Source organism: Pleurotus ostreatus (genome assembly GCF_014466165.1).
Source record: "Pleurotus ostreatus strain PC9 chromosome Unknown scaffold_3, whole genome shotgun sequence".
Lineage (NCBI taxonomy): Eukaryota > Fungi > Basidiomycota > Agaricomycetes > Agaricales > Pleurotaceae > Pleurotus > Pleurotus ostreatus.
In genome coordinates, this window is record NW_023503158.1 from 830,411 (window position 1) to 846,232 (window position 15,822).

Below are 15,822 nucleotides of genomic sequence, written 5' to 3' on the forward strand. Positions count from 1 at the left end.
GAATGGAAAGTGTTCCAGATTGTGCAATCTATGTGTGCAGAGCGGGAGAAGTGGCGTCTTACCAGACAGCGGCGGACGCTGAGAATGCGGGCTTTGGTAAGTTGTGGAAAACTACATGACAACACTTCAAAAGGATAAAGTAAGGATTGATATGAATGGATCTTGGCCGTTCCTACTGAATACTATTACTTGGATTCTAGTCCGTCCAAGCACGTAAGGGATTGTGGCCGTGATTTAAGAGCACATGTCCGTCTATGTCGTGAAGAACCGCATTTTAGGTGCGAAAGTTTCGCCGGTGTGTCATCATGAAGGCTGAACAGAATTCCATTGGCTAACTAAGCATGTGGAAACTTTGGAGAGGCAGAAGCATACGGCACACAGTGTGAGAGCCTGGTCACAATACCTATTGATGTAGTGATGTCAAGTGCTACAATCTCCCGCGTTGAGTAGCTATGTCAAAATTGCAAAGTTATGTCTCTAGAGTGACGGTACATCCAAGGATAATGCTGAGATAATTCGAGATCATTCCAACGGTTCAAACATCCAAAGTTGATATTTTGTGAGTGCACAGGCGTAGCCTTGTCAGCTAACTCCGGCTCCGGCAAGTCCGTGGAGATGTCAGTATTTGCAGTAGCCTTACTGTTCCTCCGCCAAATGGCTTCAAAACGACTCGCCATAGGGTGTCATTCAGACATTTGACAAATGTATTCACAGTATACTTGGTGACTGAGAATGTCTGTGAAATGATCTTGTTAGTATACGGCGACCCTGAGCAACACAGGGAGAGACCACTGACGACATACTTCAGACCAGGAGAAGTGATACTCAGGTATACTATGCCTGATTCATGGAGCGCCAACGGGGTTCCAGCTAATTGCTCCCTCAGCACCCCGATCCAACGAGTCGAGGTCCTTCATGTCATCTTCGTTTAAGGAAAAATCATACACTTGTGCGTTGGAATGGATGCGCCCAGGAGTCGCGCTCTTTGGAAGGGGAACAAATCTATGCGGTAGATGGTTTGTAAGTACCGATGGAGTGGTCCATGCATGCTTTGGTACCCACCCTCGTTGTAGAGACCAACGGATCAGAATTTGAGCCGGATCCCTAGCGTGCTAGATACAACATTAGCCATACGTATGTCTGAGAATAGCGATTCCGTTACCTTCTTTGCGATTTCCTGGATTACTTCATGGTCCATCTTACCGCGAAGGATCGGGCAATATGCTTGTACGACAATTGCATGCTTCCGGCAATATTCTACAATGGGTTTCTGTTGACAGAACGGATGTAGCTGCACAAAAAACACGTAAATCGGAGTCCCGCCATGAAATTGCGTTTAAAAGACGAACTTCTATTTGGTTGACTGACGGCATTTCGAGGCCATGGTCACGTATCTCTTCTAGATGTTTGTCGGAGCTGGAGCAACGGTGTGACATAGCAAGAGGATGCCTGACTTAGATACTAAATGACACGTACAAATTGGACACGCCTATGCTTCGTATCTTCCCAGCATCTCGGGCTTCAATTAGAGCCTTCCAAGTCGCCAAACGGAGGCCCTTCCCGGAAAAGGGGTCGTGAATGAGGAACAGGTCGATGTAGTCTGTGAATTTTGCCAGAGAGATCTGTGAACGGACAGAAGGCTGTGAACATCCAGCTTACCAAAGCCGAACTTCTTCAACGACTCATCGACTCCAGACAGGGTCTTTTCATAGCCATGATTCTTGCTTACAACCTTGGTTGCTAAGCTTCAAGCGTCAGTTTACTTATTCAGGGGCTTACTATGACTTACTGATAAATAATTCTTCTCTGGGTAGGGAGGATTCATGTACTGCGGCCCCAACGTGAGCTTCATTACGATATACTTGAGCGGAATCGATATGTCTGAGTTGCGATGACAATCAGATTGTACGCCCACGCAAGATGATGAGTACCTATATCCTGCTGCAAATGCTTCCAATACGGAAGCCTTTGTGTCGTAGTTCTGGTACACCCCGAAACCAAGAAGAGGCATCGTATAACCTAATATTAAAACACAGTTTTTGTGAGCCCTCAAAGCTGGTAGTACTGGGTGGTCCCGCTTGGGTCACGCACCTGAGGAAAGTTTCACGACTGATTCAAGAGCGAGGGCGGCCATGGCTGCCGTCAGAAAAGCGAAACGCCGAAAGCTGACTGATAGAGATGATAGCAGCGATCGAAGTTACCTCCTGGTTCATATCTCGGTGACCGAGCTATTTGTTGTTGTTGACGCGTTCAGTAACGGCGAACGCCGTTGCTGATAGCGAGCTTGCTCAGCGCGGCGCCATATTGCGACATGCCCTTTAGCGCGCACTCATCTACTATCGCGGTCTGTTGCAACTGCAACTGAACCATCCATATCATCTTTTCCCCCAACCTTGCCGCACCCGATGGCTCTCCAACCCACTCTTAGACCTCTGGTCATTGCCGGCAGCTACGAAGCGCCACATACTCTTGAGATTTTCCGTTGAGTACCATGACTTAGATTGATTATCTGCGTACTTATCGCGGCTACATAGTTGATTATGTCTGTCCATTCAGCGCAAAAATGTCAGGCGCGATTGAGACCGTGCTGAGGCCCCTTTTCCAACCAGGGGGAAAGTACGAGGGGAAAGTGAAAGCGATCTTTCGACCACAAGTTCAGCCATGGCACGGCTCGTCTACATTTACACATGAGGCTGGGCTGGCTGTAAATATAATTGACCTTACATTCCGTGGCGACGAGTTGCTGACTAGCTTGTGAAGGTTCTGCGGGTTTCTCCGGAACACTTTTGGGCGTTCAGTCTCGCTGTAAGCATGCGCCATATATAGCTCCCAGACATATGTCCGATAATTCTATAAGCTCTTCAAACGTCAAGGCGAATATTTCGATATTCCTACCTCGACACTCACTCCTCTACAAATCCGAGCAAGCCTTGCGAAGCTAGCGGCAGAAGTTATCCCCGCCAATAAAGTTGAAGAATTCGAGGAACTCCTGAAGCTCAAATCCTCTCCAAATGGCGGCGTGGCCGTTACCGACGACTTGAAATATACAAGTAGGTGGAATCGTCATTCCGAGCCATTCGATGGATACTGACAGCCATCTCGTAGTCAAATTCTCTAGGCAGAATGGCATCCATGTATCGCCTACCGTGCTTTGGGATGGCCTCGTCGCGAACGAGATTTCCAGCTCATGGGGTGAGAAAGAGTGGTCTGAATTTCTCTCGTCCAAGGTCCAAGCGTAGAAATAATAACGAACTGAAGCCCGAAAAGCATGCATGCAAAAAGGAAAGGCATCGTTGTGAAAACAAGATACGTACTGTATTTGTCGTGTACAGTTCAAATGGTCCGAAAAGAAATTAGAAGTTGTTACCATGTATTAAATATGACTGAACATATTGATGCCATCGCAGGATAGTACATATGTCGGCATACCGCCTTCAAGCTATTATCAGCCTCGAGACAAGTCGTCGACGTTACAGTCAAGGAAGAATCCTCTCCTAGCCCCTAGGTCTGTCCTCCTAATGTGTTCCATGGGCGCCAAAGTCCGTCGTTCAACTTCATTAGAAGTGAACTTTCATGGTGCTTTGCCTGCGCTCATGCAGTCACGGCCTATTCTCTACATCTCGACGGTGCTTTAGCTCGGTTCGTTCCCATCAAGAAGATAAACGATGGCCAGGATGGCAAATCATAATAGGCATTGAGGTTCACGCCCAAATCAAGTCACGTCGCAAGCTTTTCTCTGGTGTGTGCAATTCACGCCAAGCATCCCGGAGCTCCTCATTAACTATGCTCCTCAGAAACAACAGTTCCCCTCACCGGGAACCTTCCGAACACCTGCGTCTCTCCGTTCGACGCCGCGTTCCCTGGCACACTGCCAGTACGTAGCTCAACCATCGTTGTCCGGTACAAGCACTAATCCGAGTAATAGAGATTGAACGTGCAATGTGTTGCACTTGCTACTCGCGTTGCTTTGGCTCTGAACTCCAACATCCAATCGCGTTCAACCTTTGATAGAAAGCACTATTTCTACCCCGATTTACCAGCCGGTTACCAGATCACACAGCATTATTGTGAGCTTATCCGTCGTCACATTAGCATGGAATTGACGGCGATGAAGCCCCCTTTGCCATAGGAGGTCGCCTTGTTCTCCCTACCGAAGCAGCTGTTCCTGTGAGGATCAAACAAATCCAGCTAGAGCAAGTACTGTAACCTGCTTTGTCTCCATTATATCTGCATAGCTCATGATTACGATATTAGGATACTGCCAAGTCCATATTCGATCCTCGCAGACGTGAAACACTCATAGACCTCAACAGAGCCGGCATGGGGCTTATGGAGATCGTCTCTGAGCCAGATATGAGGTCCCCAGAGGAGGCTGCATTGTATGTTCGTTCTTTACAAAGTTTGTTGCGGGCAGTCGGGGCAAGCGATGGTAATATGGAGCAGGTAAGTGCAGCGAACTTGTTCTTTGGTAACACTCGACAACCCTCTTTCCAAGGGCTCTCTGAGGTGCGATGTGAATGTGTCCGTCAACCGCCCCGGTTTGCCTCCAGGTACTCGGTGTGAGATCAAGAACCTCAATAGTGTCAAATTCATGATGTCCGCGCTTTGTATGCCCTTTTCGTATATCCCGTTGCGTATCTAATGTATCCTTACCTTCACAAGCTAGCGAGATACGCCGCCATATAGACATTTTGGACTCGTCTTCGTCCGTCCCACAAGAAACGCGTGGATTTTCCGAACAGACGTTCGAGACGTTCAAATTACGAAGCAAAGAGGATGCGCCAGATTATCGTTACATGCCTGATATGAACCTGGGTACGCTTCATATCACTGAAGTAAGTGTTATACCCACACGTTCATTTGTCGGGTCTGATGGTTCGTCCGCTCAGACACAAATCCAAAATATACGTGAGACGATGCCGGAATTACCTGACATTACTCGTTCTCGTCTTCAGAAGCAGTATTCCCTACATCCACGGGACGTCGAGATTCTTCTCGCCCTCGATGCAGAGAAGGACATCCCATTTGATGGTGAGACTGGGGGGCCTTCCTCGGCTGGCGCAGTGAGATACTTCGAGAACATCTGTCAAGACCATGGCCAAGGAGCGAAGGAGAAACCTCGCGATCCAAAGGTGGTTTTGAATTGGTACGCTGATTTATCTTCCCTCGTGGGCGACAAGTGTCTGAAAAAATGCAAAGGATAATTCACGAGTTAGTCGGACAACTATCCGCTCGTCATGAAACGTTTACAGCGCAGCGTGTGCCTTCGTCGTGGCTCGCTGAATTGATAGATATGGTGCAAGGCAACATCATTACTCGTGCGTAGTCCTTATACATTTTACCCGCGCTCTATCTTACCCATCCCCTGGCTTATTTTAGGTACTTCCGGCAAGAGCCTGCTTCGACACATACTACACAACCCATCGGAGGAATCACCCAAACAACTTGCTCATAAGCTCGATCTCATCGCTCTTCGGACTGAAGATCAGGTTTCGAGCGCAGGTACAGCACCCCCTGCGGGAGACATGGACCTTACCGCTATCTGTCGGGCCTCCATCTCTCAGATGCCCGCTGAAGTTGTCGCTTATCAGGCGGGGAATGTCAATGTCCTCAACAAAATTGTGGGTCATGTCATGAAAACTACGAGAGGGAGAGCGAATGCTCTTGCTGTCAAAACTGTGCTACAAGCAATGCTTGATGGAAATTAGGCAGTCAACGGTTGGTTTGTCATTGTCTCTGGTATTTGTCGTTGTAATTATCTTATCCACACAATACTTCCGTCTTCGCTGATTTGGTTGATCATCTGGGACAAAAATAGAGTGACTCCGTTCTCCTGTTTCCGACTTGCCTCACAGGGTCCCCGGATATTGGCCTATCTGTTTCAACTACTTCCCTCGTTTGCTAATCTGGGATCCAATGGTGTCACATTCAGCAACCAACAGTTGTTCAATGCAGAGGGCCCTCTATTCCATTGTCTTGCTTTGCTAGTAGCCGACGAGACCCTTTGTCCGAGATAATCTCTCTGTAACAGCGTCAAAGCCAGGTACACATGTTTTCTGGAAGTGAACATTCCCATTCTAAGGATTTGGGACACGGTCCGCGATCCTTGTACATGCGGCGTGGCGCCTGTATTACCGTTTGGAGTGTGTCAGTGATCTCAGTCCCTTGGTACACGGCCTTGTGCTCGTTTCGAGCGCTCTCCCATGTTTGTGTATACGTTTAGCTCTCTGTTTTTCTAGCTCTCTCTTCTTTCTTTCATGCGGCCTTACGAACCTGAACTAATGACCTTAGTTGAAGACATGAATCCCTACGTTGAGGACGACGCTTGTCCCGATTATGATGTAGCAGTGAGTCGCAGGTACGTTGATGCACCGTGTCACGTATATTGGCGTGGGCAATTGATTTTCTGGTCGGGATAATGTCACTAGCACTAGCAACAGCAGATCTGCAAGCCTTCGATGGCAGTCCCCCTTCGACGATCCACCTCAGCCACTCAGGTAGGCATTCATCATAAAATGACAAAGCCCGAGTGATAGCTAACTGCGGCCGCCCGGACTGCACATCAGCGTCAGAAGGCTACCAACACGTCTTGAACAATATGTATACACTTACAACCTAGTGGCCGGTTCGACGCCCATACAGTTTATAATCTCGTAAGTTCTATGTCAATTAAGAATGAGTTCTGTGATTCTGAAGCGCCATTGTGTGAAAGTGTCGAGCCAGTCAATGGAAGACCTGAAGCGGGCGACTACAACTTCCATCTCTCCCTCAAAATCAATCAGATCGAGCGCCAGATTTGCGAACCAACGAAGCTTAGGCTGTCTATCGACCCAAGAACTCTGGATTTCGTCGTCTTGTGAGTTGCGGCTTTACACGTTGCATTGGGTTACTGCACGTTCTAACCTCGAGGCTCCCTCTTATGATAGTGTGTTCCCTGGTAAATCAAGCTTACCTGTAGGCTCCCTGTGGTCGTTGCGCGTATGGCTTCGGACGCAAAGCATCAGTCACCGAATATTCGCAGACGATGAACTGTTCGTAGGCAAGGATCTCGACTTTAACTCTATTGCCGATGCTTCGTTTGCGCGCCTCAAGACAGCAAATGCGAACAGTCAAATCTATCAATCGTATGTCGGCAAGGCACCCGTCACATTTACCGTTTCGTGCGTATTAAAGGCTCTTCATTCCGTGGTCTATGATCGAGTTTGATTGACGCTGGTTCGATAGTTGGAAGCAGAAATCTGACAAGACGTATTCGTACAACATAGAATATGATGCGGGAGGCGTAGGTGCTACGGTCGTGCAGGATCTTCTGCTGAAACTAGATTGCGATCCCAGAAGGATAACGTTTACCATATAGTGCGTCTCCTCGCTTCTCTTCTCTTATAGTCCTTATTCACAGCATTCCTCGGTCAGTTCCGTACCCATGACGTCCACACCAGCCGGTGCTTCGCATAGAATCCGTATCTGGGTTCGTTCACTAGCGCCTTTCCCCACCGAACCTGGCCCCGTCGGCCACTATACGCTCCCCTTCACTGATTCCTACATCTACCACCGGGTATGGAAATCCGATGGCTTCCGCCTAGGTGCACACCTCGATTTCCTGTCGTTGTCGAACAAGATGGTTCTCGGCTTCGCCGCTTCCAACACCCCGCAGACTGTTGTCACTGTGCGCTCAGTGCCCCCTCCGCCACGAGATACGTACTCGCCGGCTAGTATGAGAAAGTAGTCTCTATGTTTTACTTGGTCCAGCTTCTTTTGGTCCGTACGGTGTGCTGGACATACTCTTCACGTATTTTATCTCGAAGACATTAATATGCCCGGCGATTGGGCGTCAGAGGAAACTAACGACATATGATACAGTGTAACAATATGTATTTCTTTGATACTTGCTCGGGACAATGTTGTTTTGTACACCACCGATACAACTAGTTTTGTTGTTATAATTTTGTTTTCTTTCTTTGTATGCACACTGACCTTGGACTTCAGTACTTCAGTTTACGTGGACGATTACTTTACTCCTTTAACGACAGGAACTCCAATCATTCACTTTCACCCATGAGCTTTGAAATAAGCATTCTAAAGATGAATGTGGACGATGTGAGTCATGGGTCGAAATATCACTTTTGCAGCTCCTGTACTGAATCCCCTGGTTAGAAAAGGGGGACTAGTACAGTTCGGCCACTTTCGTGTTAGGTATTTCATAGCTTGCGATGACCAGATCCCGGAGAAGGGAGTCAATAATGGAAATTACTGGTTCAAGCTACGGTGATAGCACACGCCGACGCTCAACCGACGCCGAGTGTACGCTGTTCCCAACTTTGTCAACAAGCTTGGGGTTCATTCAACTGGCACAAAAGCTCTCTGTGTCATTTCAGTTCTGGTTGCATGAAGCTTGAGCCAACCAGTGAACGAGCATCGAGCTGGTGCGCGGCCAATCATGTCTTCGCCGTTCGGCCACAACGCTTGGCTTTTGGGCGCTTAAGCGGATACTGTTGGCCATGCGGTGCGGCAAAATCAATCCTCCTTTCGGCCCACACTCCAAGTGTATCGACGACAGCGACGTCCGGCTTGGCTTTGTCGCTGTCAGAGATGAAGACAACGTCACATTCTCTCTTCATGAACTTCCTTACTTTCCTCCTTTTCTCGGCGGTCGTCGTCCAAGCAGATCCCGCCAGTCTGCCTTTTACTGATTGCTTTTCGGGCGATGGAGCACGCAAATTGACGGTGTCCACGGTTTACGGCCAAGTCGTTCGAGGCATCGACGGGCAGTCGAAAACAGGCTTAAATCTCACAATATTTGGCGAAAACCCCCAAGAAATAGTGGGATCATCTAGTTCAAGTTTATGTGAGTTACATCATGTTTCTCAACCAGGGCTGTCCTCGTGCTCCCGCCCGGACAACTTATCTGTCGTTATAAACAGCGACACTCTTCACGGCGACAACCGTTCTGACATTGGGTGTGTTCTCGAACGCAACCTGGTTCTGTAATCCTCTCCGCCCACCAAATGCACAACCTCTTCCTGCGGAGAATGCGTCGTATTGCCCTCTTGCCGCAGGACCCTTTGCGTTTGGATCACCTGTGATATGGGGAGACAACCGCGACCTTACCACTCTAACGACTCGGCTACGCGCGGTAGACGAATCCAGTAACGAACTCATCTGTTTGGACGTGTCGGCTACACCTTTGGAGCCCACAGAATCATCACCGTATGGAGAAGCCGTGGCGATATTCTGGATGACAGTAGGGCTTGCGCTGGCGTATTGGCTTGTCGTAGGGATTGCTAGGATTGCGTCTGCGTGGAACAGAGGAGTGAAACGGCCAGACAAGGGCATTTGGTCAAGAGCTCAGAGTGCGGGCTTCATTCTAGCTAGTGCCATCAGCGGGGAGCGGTTAGCGACATCACCTGCACTTCTTCGCTTCTGTGAGTCTCGACGGTGCATCATTTGACGATTCCTAATACTTTGTGCGGAAGGTACGCCCTCCCTCCGTGACATATTCTTTCATACCCAGTGGTGTGCCGTGTTGGCCATGGTTGCCGTCGAATGGCCTCAATTTGTTTGTTAGTACATCTAATCAATCGCTTGAATTAATGTGCTAACTCTGTTGTAGACCCTCTGTTGACCCAGACGGCATGGTCGACCTTGACATATAGTGCGTGTATCTGTAAGTAAATAATTTGGTACACCAGTAATCAATCCTTCCTAGATATAACTGTAACAAGCTCTGGCGCGCACTGGGATCCTCTTTCAACCCAGCCATTTAATCCCTCCGCTTCATTTGCTGCCCAAACCTCCGACCCTTCTTCACCTCTATACATCGACCCCACAATCCCTAATGTTCTATTCACCCTTCCCACCAACGCTTCCCACGGGATGGAATCTTTCGCGTACTCCGTTGGTGTCAGGCCTCAAGACCTCTTCTCAATCTGCCTCGTGCTCTTCCTCGGTATCATTGGCGGGACTATTGTGATAAGTTTCTTCGTATGGCTAGTTGACTACATCGCATTGTTCTTCGTTCGCATGGTAGCCAAGCATGGTCCTGGACATCCGAGATTAGCTGGCGCTCGCAGCCCCGGGTACACCAGCAAAGATCTACTGGATGCCTCGTCCCCAGTCCCCATGACGGGCCAGAACCTTGAAGACAACAAGTCGCTCACTGGCCACGGTGGAAATGGCCTTTTCAGCCCTCCCTCGCGATTCGGTCTGTCCACAACCAGTGGGAAGGGCTTTTGGAGGTCCCACTTCCATATTCGCAAGGATATCAATTCCTTCCACGGTAGCGTCCTACAAGGAAATCTGGTCAGAGTTCTGGTCATATTTCACCTCCCTATCACTATATTTTCTTGTTATCAAATGACCCTTCGGCACACTCGACCCGACATACCAACCCCAATGTCCTCGGTCATTCTCGCGGCGCTTTCGTTCGCCTTCTTGTCGCTTCTCATCCCCGCCTTCCTCGTTGTGCGTGTCACGATGACCACTACCAACAAACTGTACGACGAAACGCGCACCCTACTCTCCCTCGGGCCGTTATACAACCACTACCGGCACGGCTCACAAATGTTTGCCAGTCTGTTGTTCGCGTCCAATATCGCATTCGGTGTAGCTATCGGATGCGGACAAAACAGCGGCACGGCTCAGGCTATCGTCATTCTCGTTATCGAAGTCGTCTCCGCGCTAGTGACTAGTATTTGGTTACCTTGGGGTACTGGGGCTAGCATGGGTTTAATCAGTTTCCTCTTCTGCGTCGCAAGAATAGTTGTTGCTGTCCTTCTTGTCATTCTCACGCCAACGGTCCGTAATACATTCTCTGATACTCCAGGAGTATCTATACTTACGGGTATCCCCTACACAGATTTCAATAGGCAGGGGCCCAGGTGCTTGGGTTTCCTATGGTATTTTGGTAATCCTCGCTCTGGTGTATCTCGCGCTGGTCGCCATGTTGCTGGTGAAGCTTTTGGAGGCCACCATACGGATATTTGGTCGTATACCATTTGACCGCAGTACTCACGTCGTGGACAGCGGGCTGCTTGGTGCATGTGGCTTACTCGGCTGCTGTGGACCTCGCAGACGCCGCCGCCGCCGCCCTAGAAGAAACCGCTACAAAGCCGCTGAATCTGCCCGATCCGAGGGTGCACCTTCAGAAAGGTCGTCATACATGCCGCCAAACGTTCTCGGCGCCCATGATGACGGCACTGGATCGAGGAAGGGTTCCATGCATTCGGGACAACCCCCATCTGTGCTAAAACCAGAGCAGGCACTGCGACCATACAAAGAGGATAGCGACGACGAAAATGGTTACATCATGGGGGCATGGCAGCCGTTCCCTCGGCCGGGCTATAGTACGCTTCGGGATACACCCTCGCCCGTGGTGAACAAACCGTCTGGGTTCTCAAGAGTAGGTGGCGGACGAGCCCATATCGATAGCCCATATGCTATCACGGCGTCTGGGTCCACTCATACATTTCCATCATCGAGCTCTCCGCAGAACGCTGCTGGTGGGAGCGCACTCCCTGTGTTTGATGACGATGATTCGCCACCTCCTTCTTTGTCCAATGTCGCCCGATATCAAGATCATGCTCTCCCTCCAGGTGCCATGCAACCAATTTCGCATATCCGCACGAAGTCTCAAACAGCTATAATTGAGGACGCTTCCGCCTTGGTCCTTACCGTTCCTTCATCGTCCAAAAACCGAATCGACGACGATGACGACGAAGACTCAGATACGGCGCAACCCAAGAAGAAGCCGTGGTATCATCTTCGTCGCCATCGGCCGCACAGTAGCGATGGCACCCCCTCGCGGGATCATCCACCTCCAGACGAGGAATCCGCCCCGGATCCTTTGTCGTCGCAGGCGACACCAGGGCGGTCGTTCGTGGTCATCAGAAAGCCTCAGTCATCTCCGCATCGGCTGAACGCTCTTGCATCGGGTTCTGCACCATCGTCAGGTCCTAATACCCCTAACGTGGGTTCATTTGGACAGAATTCAGCCAACGCTCGCGCACATAACGCGACTGCATAGTTTATAATCTCTCCACTTCATAGATACGGTGTTTCGTTCCAGGACTTGTAAACATTTTGGCTTAGCTATCTTGCTTTCAATTTATGCGCAGTAATTATTCCTTCTTAGTCTGTATCGAAATGAACGACATGTCATGCCTCATCAGCTTATCCACAGTTCATCCATGTATGAGCTTTGTACAATACTGCAGTATTCGATGCGCCATCAAAGCAATGAATGCAAGGAGATGATATATGATAAACAAAAAAGTCGTTGTGCATATATGTATACGAGATCAAAGAGGTTCCTTTGGTAGAATATCCAAAAAGTGTCAAATGTCCTGTTCCTCATCGTCCAAATCTTGTACAAGCGAACCACCAACCCAGAATACACGATAGTCCGAAACACCTCTTCTGCACCATCCGTAGATGCCTTGTTCTTGTTTCAACCGCAATGCAATGTCCTCCGTTTGCAGACTATTGAAGGACATGTCGCTTGCTGTAGAGAGCGACCGAGTGATCCCACCAGCGAGATGTGCTTGGAATCGAGGGCCAAATCCTGGAGCTATCCCCCCAAATCCTTCCATGCCATATTCACTATACTCACTATATGCATCCCAGTGACCGCCATGACACAAGAACCCTGTGCTCCCACCAACGTCCTCTTCCGTCCAGATACTCTCCACAGGCGGGGTGGTAACTTTACCTTTACCTTTACCCAAGCTTAAGAACGAAAGAGGGATTTCCTGCACCTCGATTCCATCCTCGCACATCGATACTAGCTGGAGATATGGAGGGATATCATCCATGTCCAGGCCCATCACCGCTGGATTGCAGACTCTGGGGGCAACATGATTCGGCGCGTTTTTCCAAGCGACCGTTGTCAGTGGCGGACACGAAGCGACGTTCGAAGGCAATGGAGACGGCATGATGTGAGTGTGTTTTCCGCGGGTAACGAGATAAACCTCTTGAGTAGGGATATGCCGTGGTTGGGCGGTAGGTAATGGCAATTCACACTTGACTGGTAGAATCCACTTGGGAGAATGTGATCCAAACTCCATTGACATGCGCGACCGTCGAATGGGAGAAAACGATTCACGCGATGGGAGTGAGTGGTTATGGGATGGCGGAGAAGAAGATCCTGCTTCTTCAGGAAGCGTTATTTCACCGACTGCAGAATCGGCTAAGCGAATCCATCCAGCCTTCTTGTCGAAGATTACGAAAAGGCTCAACTGCGTGTCGTACGAAAGGGAGCGATTCAACGGGGATACAAGGGAAGATGAGGAAATGCGTCGTTCCCGCACACCGCGCAGTCCACCAGGTTCTACTCGGGAGAACTGGGCATCAGATGCACTCCGGTAAAGATCTTGCACATTTTGTTTGAAGAATGTAACCGCCCGCGGTTGTAGGGGTGTATAGAATTCCTAGCATTTAAAATATCGCGTCAGTCTATAAACCAGACAAAACCACAGAACATTTGCTGACCTTTACGAAATGGAAAGCCCGTTGTCCTTTCGGAGTTTCGTACAAGAAGATATTTGACTTGGTTGACACTGCAAGCATGCGGCCGCCGTTTCCTGCCCCAACTCTCTTATCCAGCTTATCATCGGTCCACAGAGCGTAGGAAAGCACAGACATTCCTATTAGCCTCGAGCCAGGAGATGCAAGAGGGACATAATCTGTTGCCCATCGCAGAGGAAGGTCCTCTACAATATCCCAACCTGAATCAACGGAGTCCACCCGTCTGGGCCCGCCGTTGACCTTGCTATTGAGACTCGAAGTTGACCCGTTCATTGGAGAGGTCCGACCAGATGTCGATTCTCGGGGTACATTGAGCATGTTCGGCACCGGGGACAGAAGTCGTTGATACGACGAAGATGAAGTCTCCGGTTGTGCGGGAGGAGCGTTTTGCGGTTCAATAAGCGATCGCAAACCTTTCGCAAGACTATGCGAGGTTCGGTGCCGCTTCTGCGGGGACTGTTGAGCTTGCCAATTAGATGGTCTATGTAGTTCAAGTGGTTTCGTTCCCTAAGTAGGATAAATTCCGTAAGCATTCACGAAAGGTAGAATTGCGATCTACCTTCTGAGAAACTGCCCATTTTGCTAGACTAATAAGGCTGGAAAGGTTATACATTCGTAGTGTTCTCGTGGCTTCCTGGTCTCTGCTACAGGTATTGGTGTCGGGCCCTACCAGTGCTAGTACAACACCTTGAGGCGTGCCTTCGCCGATGTCCTCAACCTCTAACATGGACATTTGATAAACACTGCCTAGAGCTGAATTATTTGGTTGGCGTCACATTGGGGTAGCTAGCTTACCCTTCGCCTCTCCAGATCTCCCTCGATTGAGCTTCATCGGGGCCCTTGACCGTAATGCCTCCTAGCTCATTCCATTCTTGCGGAAACATGTCGAGCACCGAAAGACCCTCATCGTGTCCAATAAGGACCAAACGCTCCGATGGTAAAGGCAACAGGCATCTTATAGGTGCGGTCGCGTGAGGAAGGAACCGAGAACCAAAATTGTTCAATTTTAGATGTGTCGGAGGGAGCTTTTGGCTAACGAAGGGGAGCGATATAGATTCTGGTGCAGCGGGAGGCGATGGGAGTGGTTGGAAAGCTAAATTACTAGTTTGTACATGGAGGTTTAGGTTTGGGATCGGTGGTGGCGGGGGAATATTGCTATACGGATCAGATGTCGGGAGGCCAGTTTGTTGATAGAACTGAGGTAGTGTGTGCAACGGAGGTGGTTGTTCCCGAGGGTACGGAGCTGGACCAGATGGAAGCGAAGGCAGCTGTCTGTCGCGGATATTCAGGCTGGACTGAACGGACGCGGCGAGCTGCTCGTCAGCCTCAGACCCCTGTGTGATTTACAAAACTTCAGAATTGCCAGTGAGAATGTGAATTATCTGATAGCATACCGAGTCGTTCAATCCCCATCCCCTTGCCTTTCGCCGAGCGCGCTCGTCAGGCCCGACATCATTATATCGTTCGGCAGCACTACACGGGTAAACGCATGAGCGGGCGTTATATAGCTCCAGTTGTGAGAAGAATTCACCGTTTCTCAATCCATCCTCTCCACCTCCCGAATCTAATTCAAGATCCATCATGGGCCATATAAGCTAACAGTAATGTACAGATGCATGAATTATCTAACCTCGAATTCGGGCCGTTCTGAGCAGCTAGGTCATCATACGTGGGGAGGTCGTCTCCGCCTGGCGGTGGCGCGTTGTCCTGTTCGATGTATGGGTGCTGCGCAGACATGGAGGTTGAGATGGAGAGATTGTGTGTTCTGAGTTTCGAGGGTCTCTCGGGATCGCCCACGTGACTTGACATTGCTGTGCGCGACGGGGACACTGCCCGCTCACAACTGTTCTTTGCGATGCATTTTGTGATGCACAAAAGGAAAGGGAAAATTAAATTGTTTGTTCGGCCCTAGGGTAATGATTGTGATGGTTGAACGAGTCACAAAAAGATCTATCTATCATTTTAAGGAATGTGTGCACTATGGTTTCACCAAACCGTCAGTGCCACATAGTAGCAAGATACGGCCGGTTACAGAATATAGTGCCGCCCATACCCCCAGCCCTCCATCACCCGAGCCCGAGCGAATCAACACCATCACAGTGGACTCAAACCCCAAACTTCGAGCGACGTATCACCAAAGGCAATGTGAGAACCAGAAGAAAATGAGCTTGGTCTCGTGAACGCCCCCCAGAAGAGAACGCCTCGCTCCATCAACCAGAAATAAATAACGCCATAGAAAATGCCGGGAAGGCTGAACGCTTCGGAGAGGTTGAGTGGACACTGAGGAAACAATTATGAAAA

General features: G+C 49.5%; 6 protein-coding genes across 6 annotated transcripts; 4 read left to right on the forward strand and 2 right to left on the reverse strand.

The window, feature by feature from the left end:
- Positions 1–845: 845 nt before the first annotated feature.
- On the reverse strand, positions 846–2,134 carry PC9H_004723 (uncharacterized protein; the record flags this gene model as incomplete). The annotated part of the gene is made up of 9 exons (XM_036774305.1): positions 846–1,002; positions 1,063–1,112; positions 1,163–1,291; positions 1,350–1,416; positions 1,477–1,600; positions 1,660–1,740; positions 1,790–1,881; positions 1,932–2,019; positions 2,092–2,134. The coding sequence occupies 9 exons, from the start codon at positions 2,132–2,134 to the stop codon at positions 846–848; spliced, it is 831 nt and encodes a 276-aa protein (XP_036632807.1).
- Positions 2,135–2,405: 271 nt separating this feature from the next.
- On the forward strand, positions 2,406–3,239 carry PC9H_004724 (uncharacterized protein; the record flags this gene model as incomplete). Its single annotated transcript, XM_036774306.1, has 5 exons — positions 2,406–2,481; positions 2,535–2,704; positions 2,761–2,805; positions 2,858–3,050; positions 3,106–3,239. 5 exons carry the CDS (start codon positions 2,406–2,408, stop codon positions 3,237–3,239), a joined length of 618 nt encoding a protein of 205 aa, XP_036632808.1.
- A 334-nt stretch (positions 3,240–3,573) lies between these two features.
- Positions 3,574–5,708, forward strand: PC9H_004725 (uncharacterized protein; the record flags this gene model as incomplete). Its single annotated transcript, XM_036774307.1, has 10 exons — positions 3,574–3,739; positions 3,804–3,874; positions 3,926–4,067; positions 4,115–4,197; positions 4,255–4,443; positions 4,496–4,607; positions 4,663–4,835; positions 4,890–5,146; positions 5,200–5,318; positions 5,380–5,708. 10 exons carry the CDS (start codon positions 3,574–3,576, stop codon positions 5,706–5,708), a joined length of 1,641 nt encoding a protein of 546 aa, XP_036632809.1.
- Positions 5,709–6,257: 549 nt separating this feature from the next.
- Positions 6,258–7,726, forward strand: PC9H_004726 (uncharacterized protein; the record flags this gene model as incomplete). Its single annotated transcript, XM_036774308.1, has 7 exons — positions 6,258–6,358; positions 6,429–6,497; positions 6,567–6,653; positions 6,713–6,856; positions 6,927–7,160; positions 7,225–7,356; positions 7,414–7,726. The coding sequence occupies 7 exons, from the start codon at positions 6,258–6,260 to the stop codon at positions 7,724–7,726; spliced, it is 1,080 nt and encodes a 359-aa protein (XP_036632810.1).
- An 890-nt stretch (positions 7,727–8,616) lies between these two features.
- On the forward strand, positions 8,617–12,022 carry PC9H_004727 (uncharacterized protein; the record flags this gene model as incomplete). Its single annotated transcript, XM_036774309.1, has 6 exons — positions 8,617–8,845; positions 8,922–9,422; positions 9,474–9,560; positions 9,611–9,652; positions 9,707–10,794; positions 10,856–12,022. 6 exons carry the CDS (start codon positions 8,617–8,619, stop codon positions 12,020–12,022), a joined length of 3,114 nt encoding a protein of 1,037 aa, XP_036632811.1.
- Positions 12,023–12,332: 310 nt separating this feature from the next.
- Positions 12,333–15,258, reverse strand: PC9H_004728 (uncharacterized protein; the record flags this gene model as incomplete). Its single annotated transcript, XM_036774310.1, has 7 exons — positions 12,333–13,424; positions 13,486–14,028; positions 14,081–14,264; positions 14,317–14,855; positions 14,916–14,994; positions 15,053–15,085; positions 15,152–15,258. 7 exons carry the CDS (start codon positions 15,256–15,258, stop codon positions 12,333–12,335), a joined length of 2,577 nt encoding a protein of 858 aa, XP_036632812.1.
- Between the last annotated feature and the right edge of the window lie 564 nt (positions 15,259–15,822).